The 23,182-nt window shown below is 36.2% G+C and overlaps 3 protein-coding genes across 4 annotated transcripts in view; 2 read left to right on the top strand and 1 right to left on the bottom strand.

Annotated features, from left to right (window-relative positions):
- The window catches only part of LOC138321574 (neurogenic locus Notch protein-like), a 51,544-nt gene extending 28,453 nt beyond the window's left edge, over positions 1 to 23,091 (bottom strand). Inside the window, exons 1-2 of one of the 2 annotated variants that reach the window (XM_069265342.1) lie at positions 22,929 to 23,091; positions 10,046 to 10,180 (exon numbers count right to left, since the gene is read on the bottom strand). In XM_069265342.1, coding sequence (XP_069121443.1) covers positions 10,046 to 10,106 — 61 coding nt within the window. In that variant the 5' untranslated portion in view covers positions 10,107 to 10,180; positions 22,929 to 23,091. Of the gene's footprint in view, positions 1 to 10,045; positions 10,181 to 18,546; positions 19,150 to 22,928 lie in introns of those variants that run through there. The other variant, XM_069265341.1, reaches the window with a different exon arrangement.
- Positions 14,787 to 15,560, top strand: LOC138322279 (probable serine/threonine-protein kinase kinX). The gene has a single exon (XM_069266318.1). The coding sequence runs from the start codon at positions 14,787 to 14,789 to the stop codon at positions 15,558 to 15,560; it is 774 nt and encodes a 257-aa protein (XP_069122419.1).
- Positions 15,568 to 17,043, top strand: LOC138322278 (dentin sialophosphoprotein-like). Its single transcript, XM_069266317.1, has one exon. It carries the CDS (start codon positions 15,568 to 15,570, stop codon positions 17,041 to 17,043), a length of 1,476 nt encoding a protein of 491 aa, XP_069122418.1.
- Positions 23,092 to 23,182: the final 91 nt, after the last annotated feature.

Genomic DNA, 23,182 nt, shown 5'->3' with positions numbered 1-23,182 from the left:
CAGATATTCTTGATTTAAATCGTCGTAAAATTGGTTTTGCACACTCAAGTTACAATTTTGAAGTCATGGCTGTATAGACTTAATTAATTTTGAGAATATTTCCCATGAATAGGTAATGCCAATAAAACCAAGACAACAGTAAAATTTTAGTGCCATAATACAATGAATAATTCAAGGACATGACTGTAGATCTATTTTACAGTATAAAAATTCACAGTTTATCCACGGTTTAGAGACAGCCATATAGTTTGTCTTTGATCCCCATGAGACACATAATAAATTGAACATGAATCCATTTTTGGAAGGTAATTTTAAAGTTTAACAGTGAGCTACATAGACTATAAACTATAAGGGCTTTAATTAAAATCACACTATTTTTTTATTTTATACAGTAAAACATTTCTTTTAACATAAAAACTTTATTTGCGCACCGTTTCTGTACTAAAATAAAATTTGAAGTTGACGATGTGTAAATTACATTGAAAGAGAAGGCTTAAAAAGTCCAGACTTTGTTTTGGGGCTGTGGATCAGAGATCACCTCTGTATAAAGACCACCTGCATTATAAGACCTCTATTTGGTTCCCAATGGCAATGGCCAGTTTAAACACCATTTGGCATGTCTTTTATCAATGGCTTATATTTTTGTCTTTGATTATGTCCCTTTATTTTTTTTTTAAATCCGATTTTTTAAATTTTAATTTCTTTAGGTGCAAATGGTGTCCATATCAGATTTCTCAAAAAAATTCACAACCTCATCTGCATTTACATATAATTAGCCATTACCATGTGCAAATTCAAAATAATTCCAATGGCATATTTGCTTACAAGAAATCAAGACAGAAACCAATTGTGAACATTATATATATATATGGACAAACAGACGAACCTATTTTAATTGCCATATTTATTTCAAGACAAATTCGCAAAGATTAACATTTGCTGATATAAAAATTGAATTTTCTACCAATATAAAGGATGTAGATTTTTATTCACTGCGATAAACTTTCGCAAATTCAAGTGGACTGTGAAATTTGTGAATGAGAGTTGATTTACAAAATATTACTCATGTCTACATAATCAGAGTCTATTGTTTGTAAGTCTATACCGACTCTAACAAGCACCAACAAAGTTCAGATAAGGTCATCAGAACAATAGCCATGATAAAGTAACAACCATTCTCATCAAAATGAATCGTCTAGTATAATTAAAGAATTGCTTTGTGACAGCGGATACAGAGAACCTTTTAACTTGCTATAACTTGTAATCAACTCCGACTTTATCCTGGTAAACAATAGAGAATCAAGTCGTAAGGAATATTGATAGCATGGTAGCGATTTTCTACTTAGCTAAATGACCTTTACAAATAAACGACTCAGCGATATATCTGCTCCCTATTATCGACTGACCAGTACAAAACGGTCTGGCCTCACTGAGGACATTCACTGGACAATACAAACAATACACCACTAAAAGAGGCGGTGAAATATGAGAGCTCCCAAGTCTGAAATCATGGAGGCTGGTCACACGATTGCCGAGTCAGAGCTACTAAGTTCCAGATCTAACTGAACACTTGATCATCCAGCCACTCCCCGCTGGCCTCAGTATAAATGTAGCGGTTCTGGACATGGTCTCAAACAGCAGGGACCCGAGTTAGGTCAATTTTCTTATTTTGTCTTAAAAAGGCTATAGCTAGTAAGCAATCTATTGGCTACATAAAGATCAAGACAGTATTCATCTGAAATATTGAATTATATATGGGCAGCACAAGGGTTGTCATTGGCTTGTGTCTATGACCCCTGCAAATCTAGCCCCTATAAAACAAATTAAGTTATACAAGACACATTTTTCACAAATCAGACTGAAACTGCAGTGTGGCCAATTCTGTATGCTAAATCTTGAAGAAAAAAGAAAAAGGTTCACAGTCCACGGTGCTATGATTATTATATTCATTGGACAGAAAGATAAACATGATAATCATTACAGGATTCCTCCATTCTTATGCTATGTCTTGGTGGTAATTTAATATCATGTTCAATTCATGATCAAATGTACTAATATTCCAAACCTCATATGTTGAATTGAAGCATACCAGCACTTGCTATTAGTTCTGTACTTAAACATGTATAGAGAGATATAGGCTACATTAAGGTAGTATTAATGGAATACAGAAACCATAACATACAACAAGAATTACACGTAATTATAAGTATCGCCCGTACTGCAATGTTGATTTATTACATAACTATAATGGAATATTTAAAAACGTCTGAGGAAAAAAAGTAAAGTTTAGCATCACTAATATATAAGTTTCACAGGTTCTGAATCCAACATCCTGAAATGAATCCTGCAGCAATAAGGTGTGTTGAGGTGATAATGATGTCCTTCAGCTATGTCTAAAGTTTGATTAGGACTGTGGACATGAACATTTTCAGAAATAGATACAGCTAAAAGCAAACTTTAAAGTGAAATGTTGACGACAATGCCACCGCCGCCTATACAAAAACAATAAAACCTGTTTCATCCCCATTTCCTGCCAGGTTAAATTCAGTAACCTCTTATGAATGTGATCAAACTCTCAAATCCCATATTTTAGCAAACACCATTTAATTAAAATGCATAGTGATTGCAAATGTCTTTCATGAATAAATAACGAATGGCAGCATAATATAATAAAGAGTCGCTATAGATCACAGGGACTTGACACAATTTTCATATACTATAATACATATTATTAGGGCCGTAACAAGTAGCCGGGTAACCTGTTAAGGATCGGGTTTTAGTCATAACTGGGTTGGAAAATGTGTACCAAAACCCTGATGCAGTTTGAATTTTTTGCAACTACGTATACTACAAAATGATAAGTACAAATAAAGTATTTTAGAAAGGTATCTTCATCTGATACACATTTTCATAGTTAAACAGTGTTTCAGTATTTAATGTTACCTTGTTTCACATGCTGCTTTAACATCTACTCATGCCTGATTGTCACTCGCAAGAATCCACAAGGTAAGCTTGACTTACGGCCATGTACAGTAAATGCTTACGTACTAGAGAACATTGACTGAACAACAGAAAACTATTAATTTGAAATGTAGATATTGTAAGCAATTAATTGTTTGCATACCATAATTTAACACTTTGCGTAAACCAATCTTTCTGATCATGTGCACAAACATTGCAATGAACATGGCTTCGGTGATCAAAAGAGAATCGATGAAAGGCCCATATTGATAGTATCGTTTACATCTTCTGGATATTACCATAACAGTTCAAATTAGTATATATTAAGTAATGAACGATTCCTCTAAGATTGTTTTTTTTATGTCTAATGTTCTAGCTGATACAATACCCTTATAAGCTCCAGGTAACCGGGTACAGGTCAAGTTCCAACAGACGGGTACTCAGGGCAAAAATTTTGTACGCGTCACAGCCCTAATATTTATACTGACTGTTGGTTATAAAACTGTGTCAAGTCCCTGTGATGCAGAAAGTGATATGATGGTTTAGGATTCATATTTTGTGACGATTACAAATGAGGGAAAAACACCTAACTATGTAATCTCTTTTAGCATTTAATTACCAAGAAATATTACTACAAAGTTTAATTTCTTAGATAGAAACAAAACTGAAAAAAATGATCCTTCAACTCTAATAAAATTCTTATTTTTCAAATAACAGTTTGCAAAAATCAATGTATCCAAAATAGCAGTAAATGAGATTGGAACAGTCATGAATAACTCAATTCAGGTCCCATTGGTAATATCATGAGGAAAAACTTGTAAAAATCCATACTTTTTCCATTGTTAATTCAATTTCTAAATCATTAAAGTTGAAGCACTGAAGTGAGCTGTGTATAATAGAAAAGGTCTCTATATACTTCAGTAAGAATAATATTTGATTGGAGCCCCATATAGCCTTCTAGATAGAACAGTAATAGAGTAGGATTCTTATTAGGCTTTAAGTCTCAGAACTCGGGATATGGGATCTCAGACACCATGTCATGGCAGAGTGGTTCTAGTGTTCCCAGGGATCAATCTAGGTTTTGGGGGAAACTGCCCCTTTTTCAAAATAGGGGAAAAGTTTGGCGAAATATAGGGGAATTTGAATCTTCTTATTTTGGTCCAAAATTACATTTATTTTGACCAAAATGTACTGTAAAACAACTTATTTTATTTTTAGATTTAGTAAAGCAAGATTTTAAGCTGAATAATGAAAATTTTGAGTTTATAATCAAATATGCAGTAGCTGTATGATAAATATGAAGAAATTTGCAAATACATTCTAACGTAAAAGTCTAAAAAGAATTTAATGAAAAATAAGTCACAGGGGAAATTGTTACAAAAACGGTCATTTTTTGGCTTCAAATGGGGAATTTTTAAACTTCAGGGGAATTTCAGGCCAGAGGGGAATTCATTCCTTGAGGGGAAATTTACCCATAAACAGTAATTATATAATAAATCAGAGCTAGATTGATCTCTGGTTACCCTGACATATCACCACAATCTTTGGTTTGTGAGTTCAAAATCCACATTGGTCAGTAGCCAGGTACTGACCACAGGTCAATGGTTTATTCTCTGGGTTAATTTCTCAGACTTTCCTCCTATGCTTGTCATATTGTAAATGAATCTAGCCATGAATGAATGCCATCAAACAACAAAACTCCTTAACCCATACCAGTATAATACATCTCAACTAAAATGTCAAGATTTTAATGCATGCATGGCCCTTCCTTGAATTCTCTCTTTTAATTTATTTTTCTCCCCCCCCCAACCCCCCCCAACAATAACCAAATGTTGATACAAATGCAAGCTGATCTATGATGATGGAGTTGTTCAGCTGTACCATTTAAAATATTCACCCCTAAAGACACATTTAGGCTCTTCTGAAACACAGAATAGACCAGTCCATTATGAATTTTCAGGGGTGAATGATCATGAGTTAATACCCAATCTACATATCTAGGGACAAGACTTAGGTGATAGAAGCTCTTCATTACCATGCGGTTATAGTGCTCTACTACATAAATCTACTGTACTAGGGAAGGATAGAGCTATATAGCTACTGTACTGTAGAGATAGCCTACATGATGGCTATTTCATCAAAGTGTCAGTAAAGGTATTTGACATTTAAAGATTCCACAGAATTACATCTCCATACTGCATTGGCAGATCAAATGATTTTTGCTCCATGAACATTTTTTTGAGTCGCAGTGGCTGAGTAGTTAAACTGTCCAGACATATTACCACAAGTCCTCCATCTCTGGGTTGCGAGTTTGAATCCTATGTGGGGCAGTTGCCAGGTACTGACTGCTGGTGAATGTTTTTCTCTGGGTACTCTGGCTTTCCTCTAGTAGTAAACTTGGCATATCCTTAAATTACCCTTGCTAGCGCTATTAATAGAATGTTAAACTAATAAAACAAAATCCCAATATTTTACCATTTATCCCCTACCTCTGTATTACGAGTCCTTGATTGAGGAATTTGTCAATACTAAACAGCTTAGCTTTGCAACCAAAACCTCACAAAATGTCCGTATCTGTTAATAACAGGGTGTAAAACAAATCAACCAAACACTGAATATGGATTGGGAATCCTTTCATCATTATTTTTGTTGAATTTTGGTGAGATGACTGTTTGATAGATAACAAGTTCCAATTTACAACAGAAACGATGTCAGTCCTATCATACGTACTGACATGCCTGATCGTGAAGTGATCATTACGAGACAGAAATTAGTAGACATTCAGATGGAGATTGGCAAGATAAAATGAGCGTTCCAAAATGAGCCATCAGATTTTGTGACTTGGAATTTTGAAGATCTATCAAGCAGCCAGGATTAACTTAGACAGTTATACTTTGATGAGCCATCAGAGTATTCTACATTTCAAATTACAATGATTTACAGCAGTAATATTACATTGTTTTCCTTCCACAATGCTACCCTATGGAGAATTTTAAGTTTAGAATTTCCTTTAAGTTAAGAGATGTTCGTCAAACTGGACCTGAATTTAAAAAAAAAAAAAAAAATAAGAATGGGCCTAATAGTGCAACTTTAATGGTGACTGAAATTCAAAACAACATCTTTGAATATCAGAGAAGTTGAAATATCTGTCATCAACTGACAATTCTAAGACATACATATGTTCCCAACCAAAAGGAGTCTGCTTTGATTTTACTGGTATCCACCATCCCCAAACTTAATTTGTCTCTCTTTGGCTAATACCTAGACTCCTGTCGCCATTACTCTCCACAAATATATTCCCTGTGGACCAGAATGAGCAGATTACGTGGTAATATGGTATTTGGAGGAAACGTAACGTTGCTTGGTATTTCACAAAACTCTTGTTATACTATCATACAATTAGATGACGGCACATGGAAATTTAAAAACCAATTATTTTATGTACGGCTGTATACTCCCAAGAATTTGGCCAACATTTCTCTAGAGACAATGGTATTTGTACAACGAATGGCGATGGAACTGAAATAAAACTTATTTACTGGAAGAACATTTTTTCTGGTTTCGAACTCTAACTAAAAATACGACGACAAAAGAACACTCAGGTAATCAGGCGAGGAGAAATCCAATTAATGAAGCACATCTGAAATAGATTGAGTTTTTTATTCTACAGCACAATCTGAGAAATGTCACAGATACTGAGAATAGCATTTAGGAAGACAAAAAATTAGGGAAGAGAATTAAAATCAATGTCTCTTGAATGCCCTAGTTTTATGTGCAGACGGGCAGTGTTCACACTTGCGAATCTCTTTGTGTATCATTATCTGAGTAAGTAATCGAAAAGACGTGAAAATTAAAACAAATATCCTCTCGTAACATCCTTTAATAGGGTAATGGCCAATTTTCTTTGGATGGGAGCTGCGGAGACGATTCTGTATGTGATTACAGAGCAGCGGTGCAGAGTGATTACCGACAGTAATTCCATCACAGGAAAAACTGGAGGCTACAAAGGGACCTCTCTGATCTCTTTATCTGAAGTGTAGAAACCAACACTTGTGTCCTCATAAACATTACAGTCACTGCGCATACATCCAGAAGACTAATGGAAAACTTTCTTTTACAATTGTTCAAGATATACGATTGCAAATGGCTCATCTGCAAAAAGTTCATGAATGAAAGACAAATACAAGGTCTGATTCACCTGTACATGTTAAACAAACAAAGACTAACTAGACTGCCACACCTGTACAAGTTAAGGAGACAAAGACTAAGTCTGACACACCTGTACAAGTTAAGAAGACAAAGACTAGTTGTGACACATCTGTACAAGTAAAGGAGACAAAGACTAGGTCTGACACATCTGTACAAGTTAAGGAGACAAAGACTAGGTCTGACACACCTGTACAAGTTAAGGAGACAAAGACGAGGTCTGACTCACCTGTACAAGTTGAGGAGATAAAGACTAGGTCTGATACACCTGTACAAGTTAAGAAGACAAAGATTAGGTCTGACTCACCTGTACAAGTTAAGGAGACAAAGACTAGGACTGACACACCTGTACAAGTTAAGGAGACTAGGTCTGACACACCTGTACAAGTTAAGAAGACAAAGACTAGGTCTGACACACCTGTACAAGTTAAGGAGACAAAGACTAGGTCTGACACACATGTACAAGTTAAGGAGACAAAGACTAGGTCTGGTACACCTGTACAAGTTAAGGAGACAAAGACTAGGTCTGACACACCTGTACAAGTTAAGGAGACAAGACTACAAAGTATCTAGGTCGACACACACTGTACACAAGACTAGGTCTGAACACCTGTCAAGTTAGGAGACAAAGAAGACTAGGTCTGACACACACTGTACAAGTTAAGGAGACAAAGACTAGGTCTGACACACATGTACAAGTTAAGGAGACAAAGACTAGGTCTGACACACCTGTACAAGTTAAGGAGACAAAGACTAGGTGTGACACACCTGTACAAGAAGTAAGGAGACAAAGACTAGGTCTGATACACCTGTACAAGTTAAGGAGACAAAGACTAGGTGTGACACACCTGTACAAGTTAAGGAGACAAAGACTAGGTCTGACACACCTGTACAAGTTAAGGAGACAAAGACTAGGTCTGACACACCTGTACAAGTTAAGGAGACAAAGACTAGGTCTGACACACCTGTACAAGTTAAGGAGACAAAGACTAGGTCTGACACACCTGTACAAGTTAAGGAGACAAAGACTAGGTCTGACACACCTGTACAAGTTAAGGAGACAAAGACTAGGTCTGACACACCTGTACAAGTTAAGGAGACAAAGACTAGGTCTGACACACCTGTACAAGTTAAGGAGACAAAGACTAGGTCTGACACACCTGTACAAGTTAAGGAGAACTAGGTCTGACACACCTGTACAAGTTAAGGAGACAAAGGCTAGTCGTCTGACATACCTGTACAAGTTAAGGAGACAAAGATAGGCTAGGTCTGACACACCTGTACAAGTTAAGGAGACAAAGAGCTAGGAGTGACAAGCTAGCCTGTACATGTTAAGGAGACAAAGACTAGGTCTGACACACACCTGTACAAGTTAACGAGACAAAGACTAGGAGTGACACACCTGTACAAGTTAACGAGACAAAGACTAGGTGTGACACACCTGTACAAGTTAAGGAGACAAAGACTAGGTGTGACACACCTGTTCAAGTTAATGAGACAAAGACTAGGTGTGACACACCTGTACAAGTTAAGGAGACAAAGACTAGGTGTGACACACCTGTACAAGTTAAGGAGACAAAGACTAGGTCTGACACACCTGTACAAGTTAAGGAGACAAAGACTAGGTCTGACACACCTGTACAAGTTAACGAGACAAAGACTAGGAGTGACACACCTGTACAAGTTAACGAGACAAAGACTAGGTGTGACACACCTGTACAAGTTAAGGAAACAAAGACTAGGAGTGACACACCTGTTCAAGTTAATGAGACAAAGACTAGGTCTGACACACCTGTACAGATTAAGAAAACAAAGACTAGGTCTGATACACCTGTACAGATTAAGAAAACAAAGACTAGGTCTGATACACCTGTACAGATTAAGAAAAACAAAGACTAGGTCTGATACACCTGTACAAGTTAACGAGACAAAGGCTAGGTCTGACACACCTGTACAAGTTAATTAACATAAGGAGTTAAGGAGACAAAGACTAGGTCTGACACACCTGTACAAGTTAATTAAATATAAGGAGTTAAGGAGACAAAGACTAGGTCTGACACACCTGTACAAGTTAACGAGACAAAGACTAGGTCTGACACACCTGTACAAGTTAAGGAGACAAAGGCTAGGTCTGACACACCTGTACAAGTTAATTAACATAAGGAGTTAAGGAGACAAAGACTAGGTCTGACACACCTGTACAAGTTAACGAGACAAAGACTAGGTCTGACACACCTGTACAAGTTAAGGAGACAAAGACTAGGTTTGACACCCCTGTACAATTTAAGGAGACAAAGACTAGGTTTGACACACCTGTACAAGTTAACGAGACAAAGACTAGGTCTGACACACCTGTACAAGTTAAGGAGACAAAGACTAGGTTTGATACCCCTGTACATGTTAATTAATATAAGGAGACAAAGACTAGGACTCCCACATCTGTACAAGTTAATGTGCTAAAGACTACTTCCCACACACCTGTACAAGTTAACGAGACAAAAACTACCCTGGTAGGTCTCAATCACCTGTACAGCTAGATTAACGAGACAAACATTTGACTTACCTGTACAGGTTAATGAGACAAAGACTAGGTCTGCCAAAAGGGCTGACACACCAGTTGAGTTAACAAGATTAAGGCTCAACTTATCTGGCCCTGATTTTTTGAAGCAAAAAGCATTGACTCAAATCTTAAGTTTTCTCCTTATATGCCGTGTGTCCAAAGTTTTGACTTAATTCCTTTTTTATTTAAGTTTGTATCGAGAAATAGAGGGACCGTACAGTTTACGAAATAAACACTTGACTTACCTGTACAGGTTAACGAGACAAACACTTGACTTACTTGTAAAATTTAACAAGATAAATATATACTTTGACTTACCTGTACAGGTTAACGAGATAAACACTAAGACCAGGTGTACCCTGTGATAGACTCTGCCCATGGTTTGTTTATCTTCATAGCTATGTCTTCCTCCCTACATCTTTCTTCCTCTCTGTTCATCTCACCTGGGTCTCTCTGCAATAAGTTAAACACACAAAATTTACTTACCTCATGATGATACAGATTTTAACTCATTTACCCCTAAAATCATAATTTGAGACTGGTCCAGTCTCTGATTTAGAATAGCATAAGTGTGTCTTAAGGGGTGAATGAGTCAAAATAAATTTCTAGTTCTTTAACGAAAAAAACAAACCTTAAATTAAGCTGATTTCAAATTGGTTTGCCTTTCAACAACATGTCAATTTTCATCATATGGAATTAATGTTATTGAGAAAGTTAGCTGGTTATTTTGTAAGGGAGATAACTCTATATAAATGGTCTTTTCCTAGTTCCTTTTCTTTGCAAGTTACCTCTCAATGGTTATGGTACTTTCTTTTTTACAATCCAGGAGCCATAGGCAATTTCTTGTTGAGAGTGGCATGTGATCCCATAATTATTAATGAATGAAAAGCCAAACTACCAGGGGGGTAATCAAAATTATCTCCCCTGGAAGCCAAGACTTGATGTGGGATGCTTATATGCACAGTGAACATGAATATATGTAGCATTTTTATGTCACAAGCAGTGCCCCTAATAAAAATCCAATATTTGAAAAATATTACATGACCCAACAGTCCTTAGAATATGTCCAACCATGCAGGGTTACACCAACAGGATTTTATTCTCTATGCCTACAGCCTTTATATACAAAAGACAAGAGATTTAAATCTCCCCTGAGATTGGATCTGCCCATATCACCATCCATAAATATCAAACTGAGAAGATTTTATACATAAGTCTGTCTGAAGGTCTAAACGACTACCAGTAACACATTAAATACAAAATCTATATGGGACAATATGTAGGGGTGTTGTAGCGATCACAAAGAGATATATAGACAGATTTATCGGTTGCCATGACTACAGGGACAAAGCTTGATGTTTAATAAAGCCATCAGTATAGTCCAAGGATAGTGAATGATGTATGTTCTCAACCTTCAAATACTAACAACGGAGATAAATCCTGTCTTCACACATTGATCTACCTTTAGCTAGAAGTTACACCTCTATGATTCCAAATTTGGTAAATCAAAATTTTACGCTGTATAACATATATCAAACTTTTTGCTTGGTACCAAATTTTTTCACTTAATCAAGTGTGCATTTCAGATGTTTCAATGTGTATTGTAAACAATATTTATAGTTGATTTAATGATAAACATAATTGATTTAATGATAAACATAATTGATTAAATGATAAACATAATTGATTTAATTCTTCATTTTGATTTTGTTCTATTTGGGGTAAATAAAATAATCATAAAGTTTAAGGCACTGAGACTACATAAAACATATAACTTTATGGTCATGGTAAAACAAAACACGGATCTAGCATATCAAAAAGCAAATAAACAACTTAAGAGAAGACAAATATATAAGATACACTGTTGCATTCTATACTGTTACCGTAAATTGGGATATTTTTGCATCAGGAAATTTTGGCGTTTTTGTATCAAAATAGGAAGCAATCGGCCGTATATAACGTTAGTTCAGTGCAGACGAGAACATTCCCAAGAATATTCACCCAACTTACCACGTTTATAAGCGGTAACAAAGTTAAGATTATTATATTCTTTTTAAACATATAATTTTCTCTTTTGTGATAACATTCACATTACCTGTAACAATAATATGGTCCAGCGATATAACAAACACTATAGGCAGATGTACGGTTATAGAAAACGACTTCTGGTCAATGAAATCCAGATCGCAATGATCGATATTCGGTGGTTCACTTCTCCAAACAGAACCTTTTCTAAACCGGCCAAAATTCCATGCACCGACCATGTTCGATTTGGGGAAGTTCCACTTTATACATGTTCACACAAAAGAAAGACTCGCACAGGTAATGTTGTTATTTTCAATTGACAGCACATGCCTCAAATGTATGTTTATGTAACATGATTAAGTAATTTTCCCGAGAGTATATATGTGTTCATATATCCAATATATGACATGCATGTTGATGTTTTCAAACAAATAAATTTGTAGCCAAATTTTGGTGTGTTAAATGTTGGTGCTTTCATGCCAAACGCCAAATAAGTGAAAATATGTGACCACATCCAAAATATCCCAATTTACAGTACTGTGTAACACATATGTACACACATGTACTTGATTAAAATATTAAGCTTGGGTTTACGCAATAAGAGTTTCCAACACTGCTAGGAAGTGCATGCCATATTTAGGCAGTGAAAGACCACTGGAGTTCCCAGTGAAGAACCACTGACCTACGATAGTACCTGAGTACATGAGTATGTCACTTGAATTTCAAATTGAAAACCCAAACATGGAAGGGTACAGTGGTAATATGCTAGTACATATCTTAGAATAGCCATAAATTGAGCGATTGCATATTAAAATCATAACTGATAGTATTGAATACTAAAAATGTGAGAAAAACTTGTCACACTCTCTGAGAGATTGAAATTCACCTTCTCCAGCAAACTGATAGCTATAGCATGACCAGGAAACATTATATAAATCCTTTTTCATTTCATTTGAAAGATCAAAGCACTGCAACTTCAACACATCTGAAATCTAACGAATCTAGAACAACAATTTTAATGAACCTGGTCGATACAATTTCATTCGCAATATCAATTGAATAGAGTAAACAAGATCATTAAACGATTATCCAGTTTTCTATTCTTTATTAGCAATGTAGCACTGTATACCTCAGTGATTTGATGCCCATATAGGCTTCAGTGATTCATTATTTTCACAGCTAACTTTCAATTTGTCAAAAAGAAGAGAAACGGAAACAATCATGTAAAAACAATTTGAATTGATTTGTTTTATCAGGAGACTGAGTGAGATAGGATCACAAGTGATATGTCATTGTAGAGGACAGAGACATCTCTAGCACTGACAGGGAAGGCTCTGATAGGTTACTGAAACATCTGCTGTCATTCAACTTTTCAAGAGAAAATGGAAATTGAAAAACTTAGGTATTATATTACAATATGATTAAAATTTTGAAAAAAAAAGATAATTACTGCAAGGATTTCTGTTAAATGTATTAGAGATGTGTTTAATATGGCCTCCCTCAATTTGCATATATAGACAATTAAAACTTTGATTCAAATCTGATCTTGTTGATTTGACCTTGAATCAACGTTTTTGCTTTATGTCCATTTAGTATTAACAACCAGTTCATTTCAGGATGTGCCAAGTTTATAATTACAGTCAGAACCTTCGTACTCAAATATATCCACACATGGGATTTCAACTCTAATTATTGAGATGTGGAGCTGGTCATGGTAATACAATGAAACACCTTGAATACTTGTTGGCCGCATTCAATAACAGTTAAAACCCCTAATTATTTTCATTTTTCAGTTTCAATGGCAAAATAACTTAATTTTTACATAACTGATCAAAATGCTAATGATTTATTGGCCATTTTAGGATTTAACAAGAGGCCCAAGAGGCCTTGATGGTCACCTGAGTGCTGCTACAGTAAGAGCATTGCAAAGTTGGTTCAAATCTATGAAAATGATTTACGAATTAAAATAAACTTCAAAGTTGAACTTTGGTATTAGAATTTTTATTTTTTGTTTTTCGGTTTGATAGTTATTGTATTATGTTACTAAACCTTACGCTTGAAATTCCAATTCGCTTTGCTAACGTTAAACAACAAAACCAAACTAGAAGTCAGTCAGTGTCAGTGATTTTATGAAATTCACTTTTTAATCTATGGAGATTATTTGGTTCCATCAAACCTGTGAATTCAGAAGAAGATTTTTGAAATTTTAGCCATTTTGACCCATTTTGGCCCCGCCCCTCTGGTCCCTGGGGGTCAGCCAGGACGACCAATATGGATACAGTGTTAAAATGCTATTTCAGGCTAATAATTCTAACCCAGTTTGACTCATTTCCTATTAAAACTAAGCAAATAAAGTGCATAAATGTGTTTCCTATATAGACTATAGTAAATTTGACCCCCTCTCCAGGGGGAAACATGAGACCCCAGGGTCATATTATTCATAATTTTTGTAAAGGACCTTAAGACCTTTCCATCTATGAAGAGTATTTGATTCTACCAGTTCCAGAATTTCAGAAGAAGATTTTTTGAAGATTTCGCTTATTTGGCCCCTTTTGGCCCTACCCCTAAGGCCCCTGGGAGTCAGTCATGGAAAATTTGTTAATATGATTCAATGGCCATTTCATAGGGATAATTCTGACAACATTTCACTCATTTCCTTTTACAAATGACCAAATAATGCTCAAAAGCTCAAGACTTCTTCTCAGGTGACCTTACAAAACCAGTGTATGGCAATCGTCATAAAGATTAATTGGCAGCCTGTAAGTAATATATGTAAAAAAGGACAAGATGATCACAGCCATACAGGAGCTCAAAATAATGACAGTCATACAGGAGCTCAAGATGGTGACAGTCATACAGGAGATCAAGTTGAGGACAGTAATACAGGAGATCAAGATGGATACAGTCATACAAGAGATCAAGATCGATGGGGACAGTCATACATGAGATCAAGATGGTGACAGTCATACAGGAGATCAAGATGGTGACAGTCATATAGGAGATCAAGTTGATGACAGTCATACAGGAGATCAAGATGATGACAGTCATACAGAAGATCAAGATAGGGACAGTCTTACAGGAGATCAATTTGACGACAGTCATACAGGAGATAAAGCTGAGGACAGTCATACAGGAGATCAAGATGGTGACAGTCATACTGGAGATCAAGTTGATGACAGTCATACAGGAGATCAAGATGGTGACAGTCATACAGGAGATCAAGATGGTGACAGTCATACGGGAGATCAAGTTGATGACAGTCACACGAGAGATCAAGTTGATGACAGTCACACGAGAGATCAAGTTGATGACAGTCATACAGGAGATCAAGATGGTGACAGTCATACTGGAGATCAAGTTGATGACAGTCATACAGGAGATCAAGATGGTGACAGTCATACAGGAGATCAAGATGGTGACAGTCATACTGGAGATCAAGTTGATGACAGTCATACAGGAGATCAAGATGATGACAGTCATACAGAAGATCAAGTTGATGACAGTCATACAGGAGCTCAAGCTGATGACAGTCATACAGGAGATCAAGATGGTGACAGTCATACTGGAGATCAAGTTGATGACAGTCATACAGGAGATCAAGTTGATGACTGTCATACAGGAGATTGATGGTGATAGTCATACAGGAGCTCAAAATGATGACTGTCATTCAGGAGATCAAGATGGGGACAGTCATACAGGAGATCAAGTTGATGACAGTCCTACAGAAGCTCAAGATGATGACAGTCATACAGGAGATCAAGATGATGACAGTCATACAGGAGATAAAGCTGAAGACAGTCATATATGAGCTCAAGATGATGAGAGTCATACAGGAGATCAAGGTGATGACAGTCATTCAGGAGATCAAGATGGTGACAGTCATACAGGAGATCAAGTTAATGACAGTCATACAGGAGATCAAGTTAATGACAGTCATACAGGAGATCAAGATGTATACAGGAGATCAAGCTGATGACAGTCATACAGGAGATCAAGATGATGACAGTCATACAGGAGATCAAGCTGATGACAGTCATACAGGAGATCAAGATGGTGACAGTCATACAGGAGATCAAGATGATGACAGTCATACAGGAGATCAAGGTGATGACAGTCATACAGGAGATCAAGTTGATGACAGTCATACTGGAGATCAAGTTGAGGACAGTAATAGAGGAGATCAAGTTAATGACAGTCATCTAGGAGATCAAGATTGTGACAGTCATACAGGAGATCAAGATGATGACAGTCATACAGGAGATCAAGATGATGACAGTCATACAGGAGATCAAGGTGATGACAGTCATACAGGAGATCAAGTTGAGGACAGTAATAGAGGAGATCAAGTTAATGACAGTCATCTAGGAGATCAAGATGGTGACAGTCATACAGGAGCTCAAAATGATGACTGTCATTCAGGAGATCAAGATGGGGACAGTCATACAGGAGATCAAGATGATGATAGTCATACAGGAGATCAAGATGGTGACAGTCATACTGGAGATCAAGTTGATGACAGTCATACAGGAGATCAAGATGGTGACAGTCATACAGGAGATCAAGATGGTGACAGTCATACAGGAGCTCATGATAGTAACAGTCTTACAGGAGATCAAGTTGATGACAGTCATACAGGAGATCAAGATGGTGACAGTCACACAGGAGCTCAAGATAATGACAGTCATACAGGAGATCAAGATGGGGACAGTCATACAAAGATCAAGTTGATGACAGTCATTCAGGAGATCAAGATGGTGACAGTCATACAGGAGATCAAGATGGTGACAGTCATACGGGAGATCAAGTTGATGACTGTCATTCAGGAGTTCAAGATGATGACAGTCATTCAGGAGATTAAGATGATGGCAGTCATACAGGGGATCATGTTGACGACAGTCATACAGGAGATCAAGTTGAGGGCAGTCATACAGGATATTGATGGTGATAGTCAAGCAGGAGCTCAAAATGATGAATGTCATTCAGGAGATCAAGATGATGAGAGTCTTACAGGAGATCAAGATGATGACAGTCATACAGGAGATCAAGTTGAGGACAGTCATACAGAAGATCAAGTTGAGGACAGTCATACAGGAGCTCAAGCTGATGACAGTATACAGGAGATCAAGGTGATGACAGTCATTCAGAAGATCAAGATGATGACAGTCATACAGGAGATCACGTTGAGGACAGTCATACAGAAGATCAAGTTGAGGACAGTCATACTGGAGATCAAGTTGAGGACAGTCATACAGGAGCTCAAGCTGATGACAGTATACAGGAGATCAAGGTGATGACAGTCATACAGGAGATCAAGATGATGACAGTCATACAGGAGATCAAGCTGATGACAGTCATACAGGAGATCAAGGTGATGACAGTCATACAGGAGATCAAGGTGATGACAGTCATACAGGAGATCAAGATGATGGCAGTCATACAGGAGATCAAGTTGACGACAGTCATACAGGAGATCACGCTAAGGGCAGTCATACAGGAGATCAAGATGATGGCAGTCATACAGGGGATCATGATGATGACAGTCATACAGGAGATCACGCTAAGGGCAGTCATACAGGAGATCAATCTGATGAGTAATACAGGAGACAATCTGATTAAAATCATATCTTCGATTACGCTCTAATACTCTACGCTCCAGTACGATGATGACAGTCATACAAGAGATCAAGCTGATGACAGTCATACAGGAGATCAAGCTGATGACAGTCAAACAAGAGATCAAGCTGATGACAGTCATACAGAAGATCAAGCTGATGACAGTCATACAAGAGATCAAGCTGATGACAGTCATACAGGAGCTCAAGATGGTGACAGTCATACAGGAGATCAAGTTGAGGACAGTAATACAGGAGATCAAGATGGATACAGTCATACAAGAGATCAAGATCGATGGGGACAGTCATACATGAGATCAAGATGGTGAGAGTCATACAGGAGATCAAGATGATGAGAGTCATACAGGAGCTCAAGCTGAGGACAGTCATACAGGAGATCAAGCTGAGGACAGTCATACAGGAGATCAAGATGATGACAGTCATACAGGAGATCAAGGTGATGACAGTCATACAGGAGATCAAGGTGATGACAGTCATACAGGAGATCAAGATGATGACAGTCATACGGGAGATCAAGATGATGACAGTCATACTGGAGATCAAGTTAATGACAGTCATACAGGAGATCAAGATAATGACAGTCATACAGGAGATCAAGATGGGGACAGTCATACAGGAGCTCAAGCTGATGACAGTATACAGGAGATCAAGGTGATGACAGTCATTCAGGAGATCAAGATGATGACAGTCTTACAGGAGATCAAGTTGATGACAGTCATACAGGAGATCAAGTTGACAACATTCATACAGGAGATAAAGCTGAGGACAGTCATACAGGAGCTCAAGCTGACGACAATCATACAGGAGATTAAGTTGATGACAGTCATACAGGAGCTCAAGTTGATGATATTCACACAGGAACACAAGCTGATGATATAAAATGTACAGGAGTTCAAAGTGACGACTTTGATATACTGTGGATCAAGCACATGGCAGCCTTACATGAAGTGGCATATTATTATTTGTTTTTACCAAGACTCAAAATACAATTGAATATGAAAATGAGTAAAAACTTCCGATTTCATTCTTCTCATCACTTATAATTACATGTAATGGCTATTTATGCAATAATGAACTTCCTATTAAAACTAACACAAATGAAAGATTTCTAACATATATCTTTTAACTATTGTACTGATATTTAAATATGAACTATCTTACCGTATTTAAATTCACTGGTGAAGCTCCATGAATAAAAGTCAGGGTAATATCTCCATTTACACACAATTAAATAACGGTATAAAATAACGGGAATATTATACAGACAAACAATCGCTGAGGCTGTACTCCTTTGTCACATCCCGTTATGTATCTCTGTGAATCGTGAATTGTACATTACCATGAACAAATCGCTCCCCACCGTTAGGCTTTCACCTCTTCTGTATAGGAAGACGACACTGACTAATCACAACATTAGGTGACAGATGTTTCTCGTGTCTATATATCAACATCACACTGGATTTCATCAATAAAATCACCCTAACTCTCACTCGTGTTTTATCTTCAGTCTATAGAAGTATAGCTAGATATACACTCCTAGAATTGAATCAGAAGTATCTGAACAGGTATACAGCCCTCCAATTTACTGTACAATTTGTCTAACACCTTGAAATAACTGTGATTTTACCATGCGTCACTGTTGACCAGACAATCCCTCAATGAAGATGTATCATAAATATCTCACCAAAGTTGGTGACACATCATACAACACTGAACCAACTAAAGGTCTCTTACTTATAAAAACAGAATTCCTTCTCCGTTCATTTCTAATCTCCAACTTATAGAAATGTACATGTATGTGAAAGAAACATGCTCTAAAGATTAAGTCTGGAGAGGCGCATCATAAAACGTTATTGAGATTAAAAACCGCACTTCCGTGTTTCTCTTTCGAAAACTTATATATATATTGCAGTCGTAACAGTTTCTGACAGGTTTTTGGTACCTACATCTCAGAAGCCATAACATACACGACACTGGCTTGTGTGGATATCCATTATAATAGAACACACAAAAGGCTTACAGAACTCAGACTCTCACTATCCCCTAAAGCACAACACTTCTGAGTCTTCATTACAACGTGAGGGTAGCTTTTTGTTAAGATGCCGACGATAAATGAAGCTGTTTCTTTTGCCACTAGAACTGACTGTACCCTTCATTGATCGATACAGCGTGGTGTAGTAGTGCTGGGGGTCAGGGGTCACAGGTCAGGGGTCAATCACAGTTGCTATCAAGTACCCTGATTGATCAATACAGCCAAGTATTGTCAGTTTTGATTCATACTCATCTATCCCAAAAAATTCATAATGGACTGGTCTACAAATGTAGTCTTTGATTTAGAAGAGCCTAAATGTGTCTTCAGGGGTGAATGAGTTATCAGTTAAGTATTGTGTTTGTAACTTTTTTAATATGATGACAAATTCTACTTAAGCCATATATCACATAAATATGCTTCTTTAATGGATACAGTTAGGTTTCTTTAAAATATTGTTTAATAAATGTAAATTATCTATGTTGATCGAAAGACAAAATACATGAATAAAACATTTTCTAAGCATTTTGACAATTCCTTTTAAAATTACAGTGCTGCTTTTACTGATAGTAAAGACTGATTAAGCCATTTCTGAGGGTTGAATTTTCCATTATGATTTAACGACAGCTGTGATATGTGGGTGTTATACATGCATGTATTCATTTGTAACACCCTAATTTAAGATTGTCATTTTGTACATACAATGTATACACATTTAATTGATACTAGCTATAGTAATAAGTCGTTTTATACCTTTTACAACTTTTACTAGCTCTTTATACATGTAAGTGTTAAGACTAGTGATTGCATTGAAATGAAAGCAAAAACTAGCCAACAATTCACAAATAGATAACAGAATGATAAAACTGACAAATCTTTGATGTGATGGTTATATACCTAAGAGTTAATGCCACACTATTAAAGTGACTTCCGTCAGATAAACTCGACTGTGCAGGTATTTCCCATTGTCATGACATCGACAGCTGGATGTGGTGACATATCCTAATTGGTGGTCAACCATTGTAGTACACCTGGAGTCTTACTGAGTCCGGATCCACTCAATGTTACTCTGTACATTTACATTCGTTTTTATTTTGGGGGGATTAAATTTTTCAGGTTGAAATATTTGGAATTGGAGTTAGATGCTATATCACTCAGGCTTTATCTAAATGCAAGCTTTACTTTAATATATATATATATATATATATATATAATTATCAAATCCTACCTTTAGTTGAATTGGTACAGTGGCATATTTATGCCATTATCTAACCCGGATCTTATGCCATGATGAGCATTCAGCATCCACATGAATTAAAACAGTAATAAAATCAAACACAAAATAACTCCACCTGAAGCACATGAACCATACACAATAATATAATGTCCACAGTATCATGTACAATTAACAATAACACATCATTATTTGGTTCAACAAAAATACAGACAAATTTCTTAATTATCTCCCTTTTGGAGCCTCTCAACTGCCTTAACATGCTTCCTACTTCTATAACAGTGCCATGAATAATGGATGAAATCCAGTGATCAAGGTCTGCCTTCAGAAAGCAGCCCATCAACAGTGTATAGATCTACGTAAAAAATATATGATAATTCTCAGGGAATTAAACCGCTCTTACAGAATTTCTGTCCCTGCCATTAAACATATTCAGTATAAACCTTTTGGGACCACATTCTGACCTATGGATTATACCAACCGGTACCTTCTTATTCGGAACTTGTTATGAATAAAACATATACCAATAGACAATGTATAACAATACTGAAGATACATGCATACAGTAGTATTCTTGACTATAAAGCGTAATTCCATGATACATATTGCCAAAAATTAAGTGTCAAAAATGCAAAGACCATACAACCAACATAACAGACATTTTCTTGTAAGATGTTCCAACATGCACAAAATGCTGTGGTATATTCTATAATGCAGCAAATTGTGCCATAAAATACAACGATCGAGGCCTTGGCGGTGGTATCCTGGAAATTAGACATTAAGGTGAACCATATTCAATTCTATAATTAATTAATTGTCCTTGGTCAATTAAGCATTATTTGGTAATGATTTAGAGTCAAGATGAGTAAATTGAACTAGAAGCCCCTGGAAGATGGTTATATACCTGATATCTTCCTCTGGATGGTGCAGATGTTGTCATGCATTATTGATCAACTGATCATTATACTGACCAGATATCTGCCAGTTGTTGTATTGAACAAGTACCAGTTACCAAATTGTATGTGTGTGCCATTTTTTGGCATCTAATAACATTTCATAACTACATATCTGAAAAAAACATTATTTAAATTGAAATGGACATGCCATGCATGTGCAATGGATGCAGGTACTGTGTATATTTTTCTAATATGATGTTCACTTTTGCTTAAAATATGGAGAATATTGGAAAACATGGTGAAGTTTACATGTGCACGCATGCATAAATTACCATATAACTCATCCTCATCATCATGCATGCATGGACACTGGTTTCATACCGTTTCAATAAGAGGTTTTTAACATTGACTGTAGTAACACCTTGCCGCCCTAAATTTGGCTTTTAGATCACATAAGAAAGTATATTGATTTTATAGAAAAGTACCCCTTAAAAAGTATGTCTTATGAAGTTACCGTACTTACAATTTAAGCTAAATCCATTCTGAAAATTTCTGTATACATTATACTATGCATTCTAAAATGATTTTAAAGGCATTATAACAAGTATTCATGTAAAGTAAACTTTTGTCATTCATTTAAAGTCAAGTTGTCAACACTTTGAATCATCATAGTGTCCAAATGAATAATATATCCATTTGACAATATTAACCACATTATCTTTATAAGGAGTTACTGAAACACTTATTTTAACATATGCATTAAAATGATATTGCATAGCTGTAACAACAGCAACATCATTTGAAATGTGTGTGAAATTTTTGAAAGAACTGGAACTACATACATTTATTTATATAATAGATAATATGTTAGATATTCCATTTCCATTTCAAACAATTTATCAATGATTCGCACCTCGTTGGATTAAAATTTGACCTTTGACAATACACAATTATTGCAAAAAGATGAATCACTTTGGATATCGAATTAAAAAAAAAAAAACAAGGGCAATAACTCTAAATATGTAATCAACTATGGTTTAGATGCAGGTGCCTCCATTTTCAAGCTTGACAAAGACACATCTTATACATTTGTTCACTACAATATATCAAAAGAATGTTCATATCTAATGATAATGATAATTAGTTAATGTGAAAATTAATCATATAAGGCAGAGTCCATTGACACAACGTCCAACCCGATTGATTACAACAGAAAACTATAAAAGAAAAAATAAAGAATAAACATAAACATGCAATGCAGCAAAAATCTACAATATTAAAGAATAAAGAATCCGCGTAAAAATGCATATATAGACCATTATAGATCAATATCAAAATGTTCATCGGTTTTATAAGTTGTTTCTGACTGTGCCTGCAGGCCTACCTTTCTATATCTGCATTCCCACGATCAAATTAAGAGTTACAATTGGGTACATGTACTGTTGAAATACCAATTTGATGTCTGGAAGTTGTCACTGTTTACCTATCAACTGGCATAGTCTTTGTCTGTCTAACACCTGTCACACACACGTGTGATTTAATTTCTGTTCCCGCAAATAAATTGAACGGCTTTATTGATTAATTGATCTGGATCTTTGAAATGTTTTGTTCAGACGGACTCATCAATGATTCAAGCGT

This window comes from Argopecten irradians, chromosome 4 (genome assembly GCF_041381155.1).
Source record: "Argopecten irradians isolate NY chromosome 4, Ai_NY, whole genome shotgun sequence".
Lineage (NCBI taxonomy): Eukaryota > Metazoa > Mollusca > Bivalvia > Pectinida > Pectinidae > Argopecten > Argopecten irradians.
The sequence above is the reverse complement of the archived record's forward strand: the minus strand, read 5'-3'. Positions and strand labels throughout refer to the sequence as shown.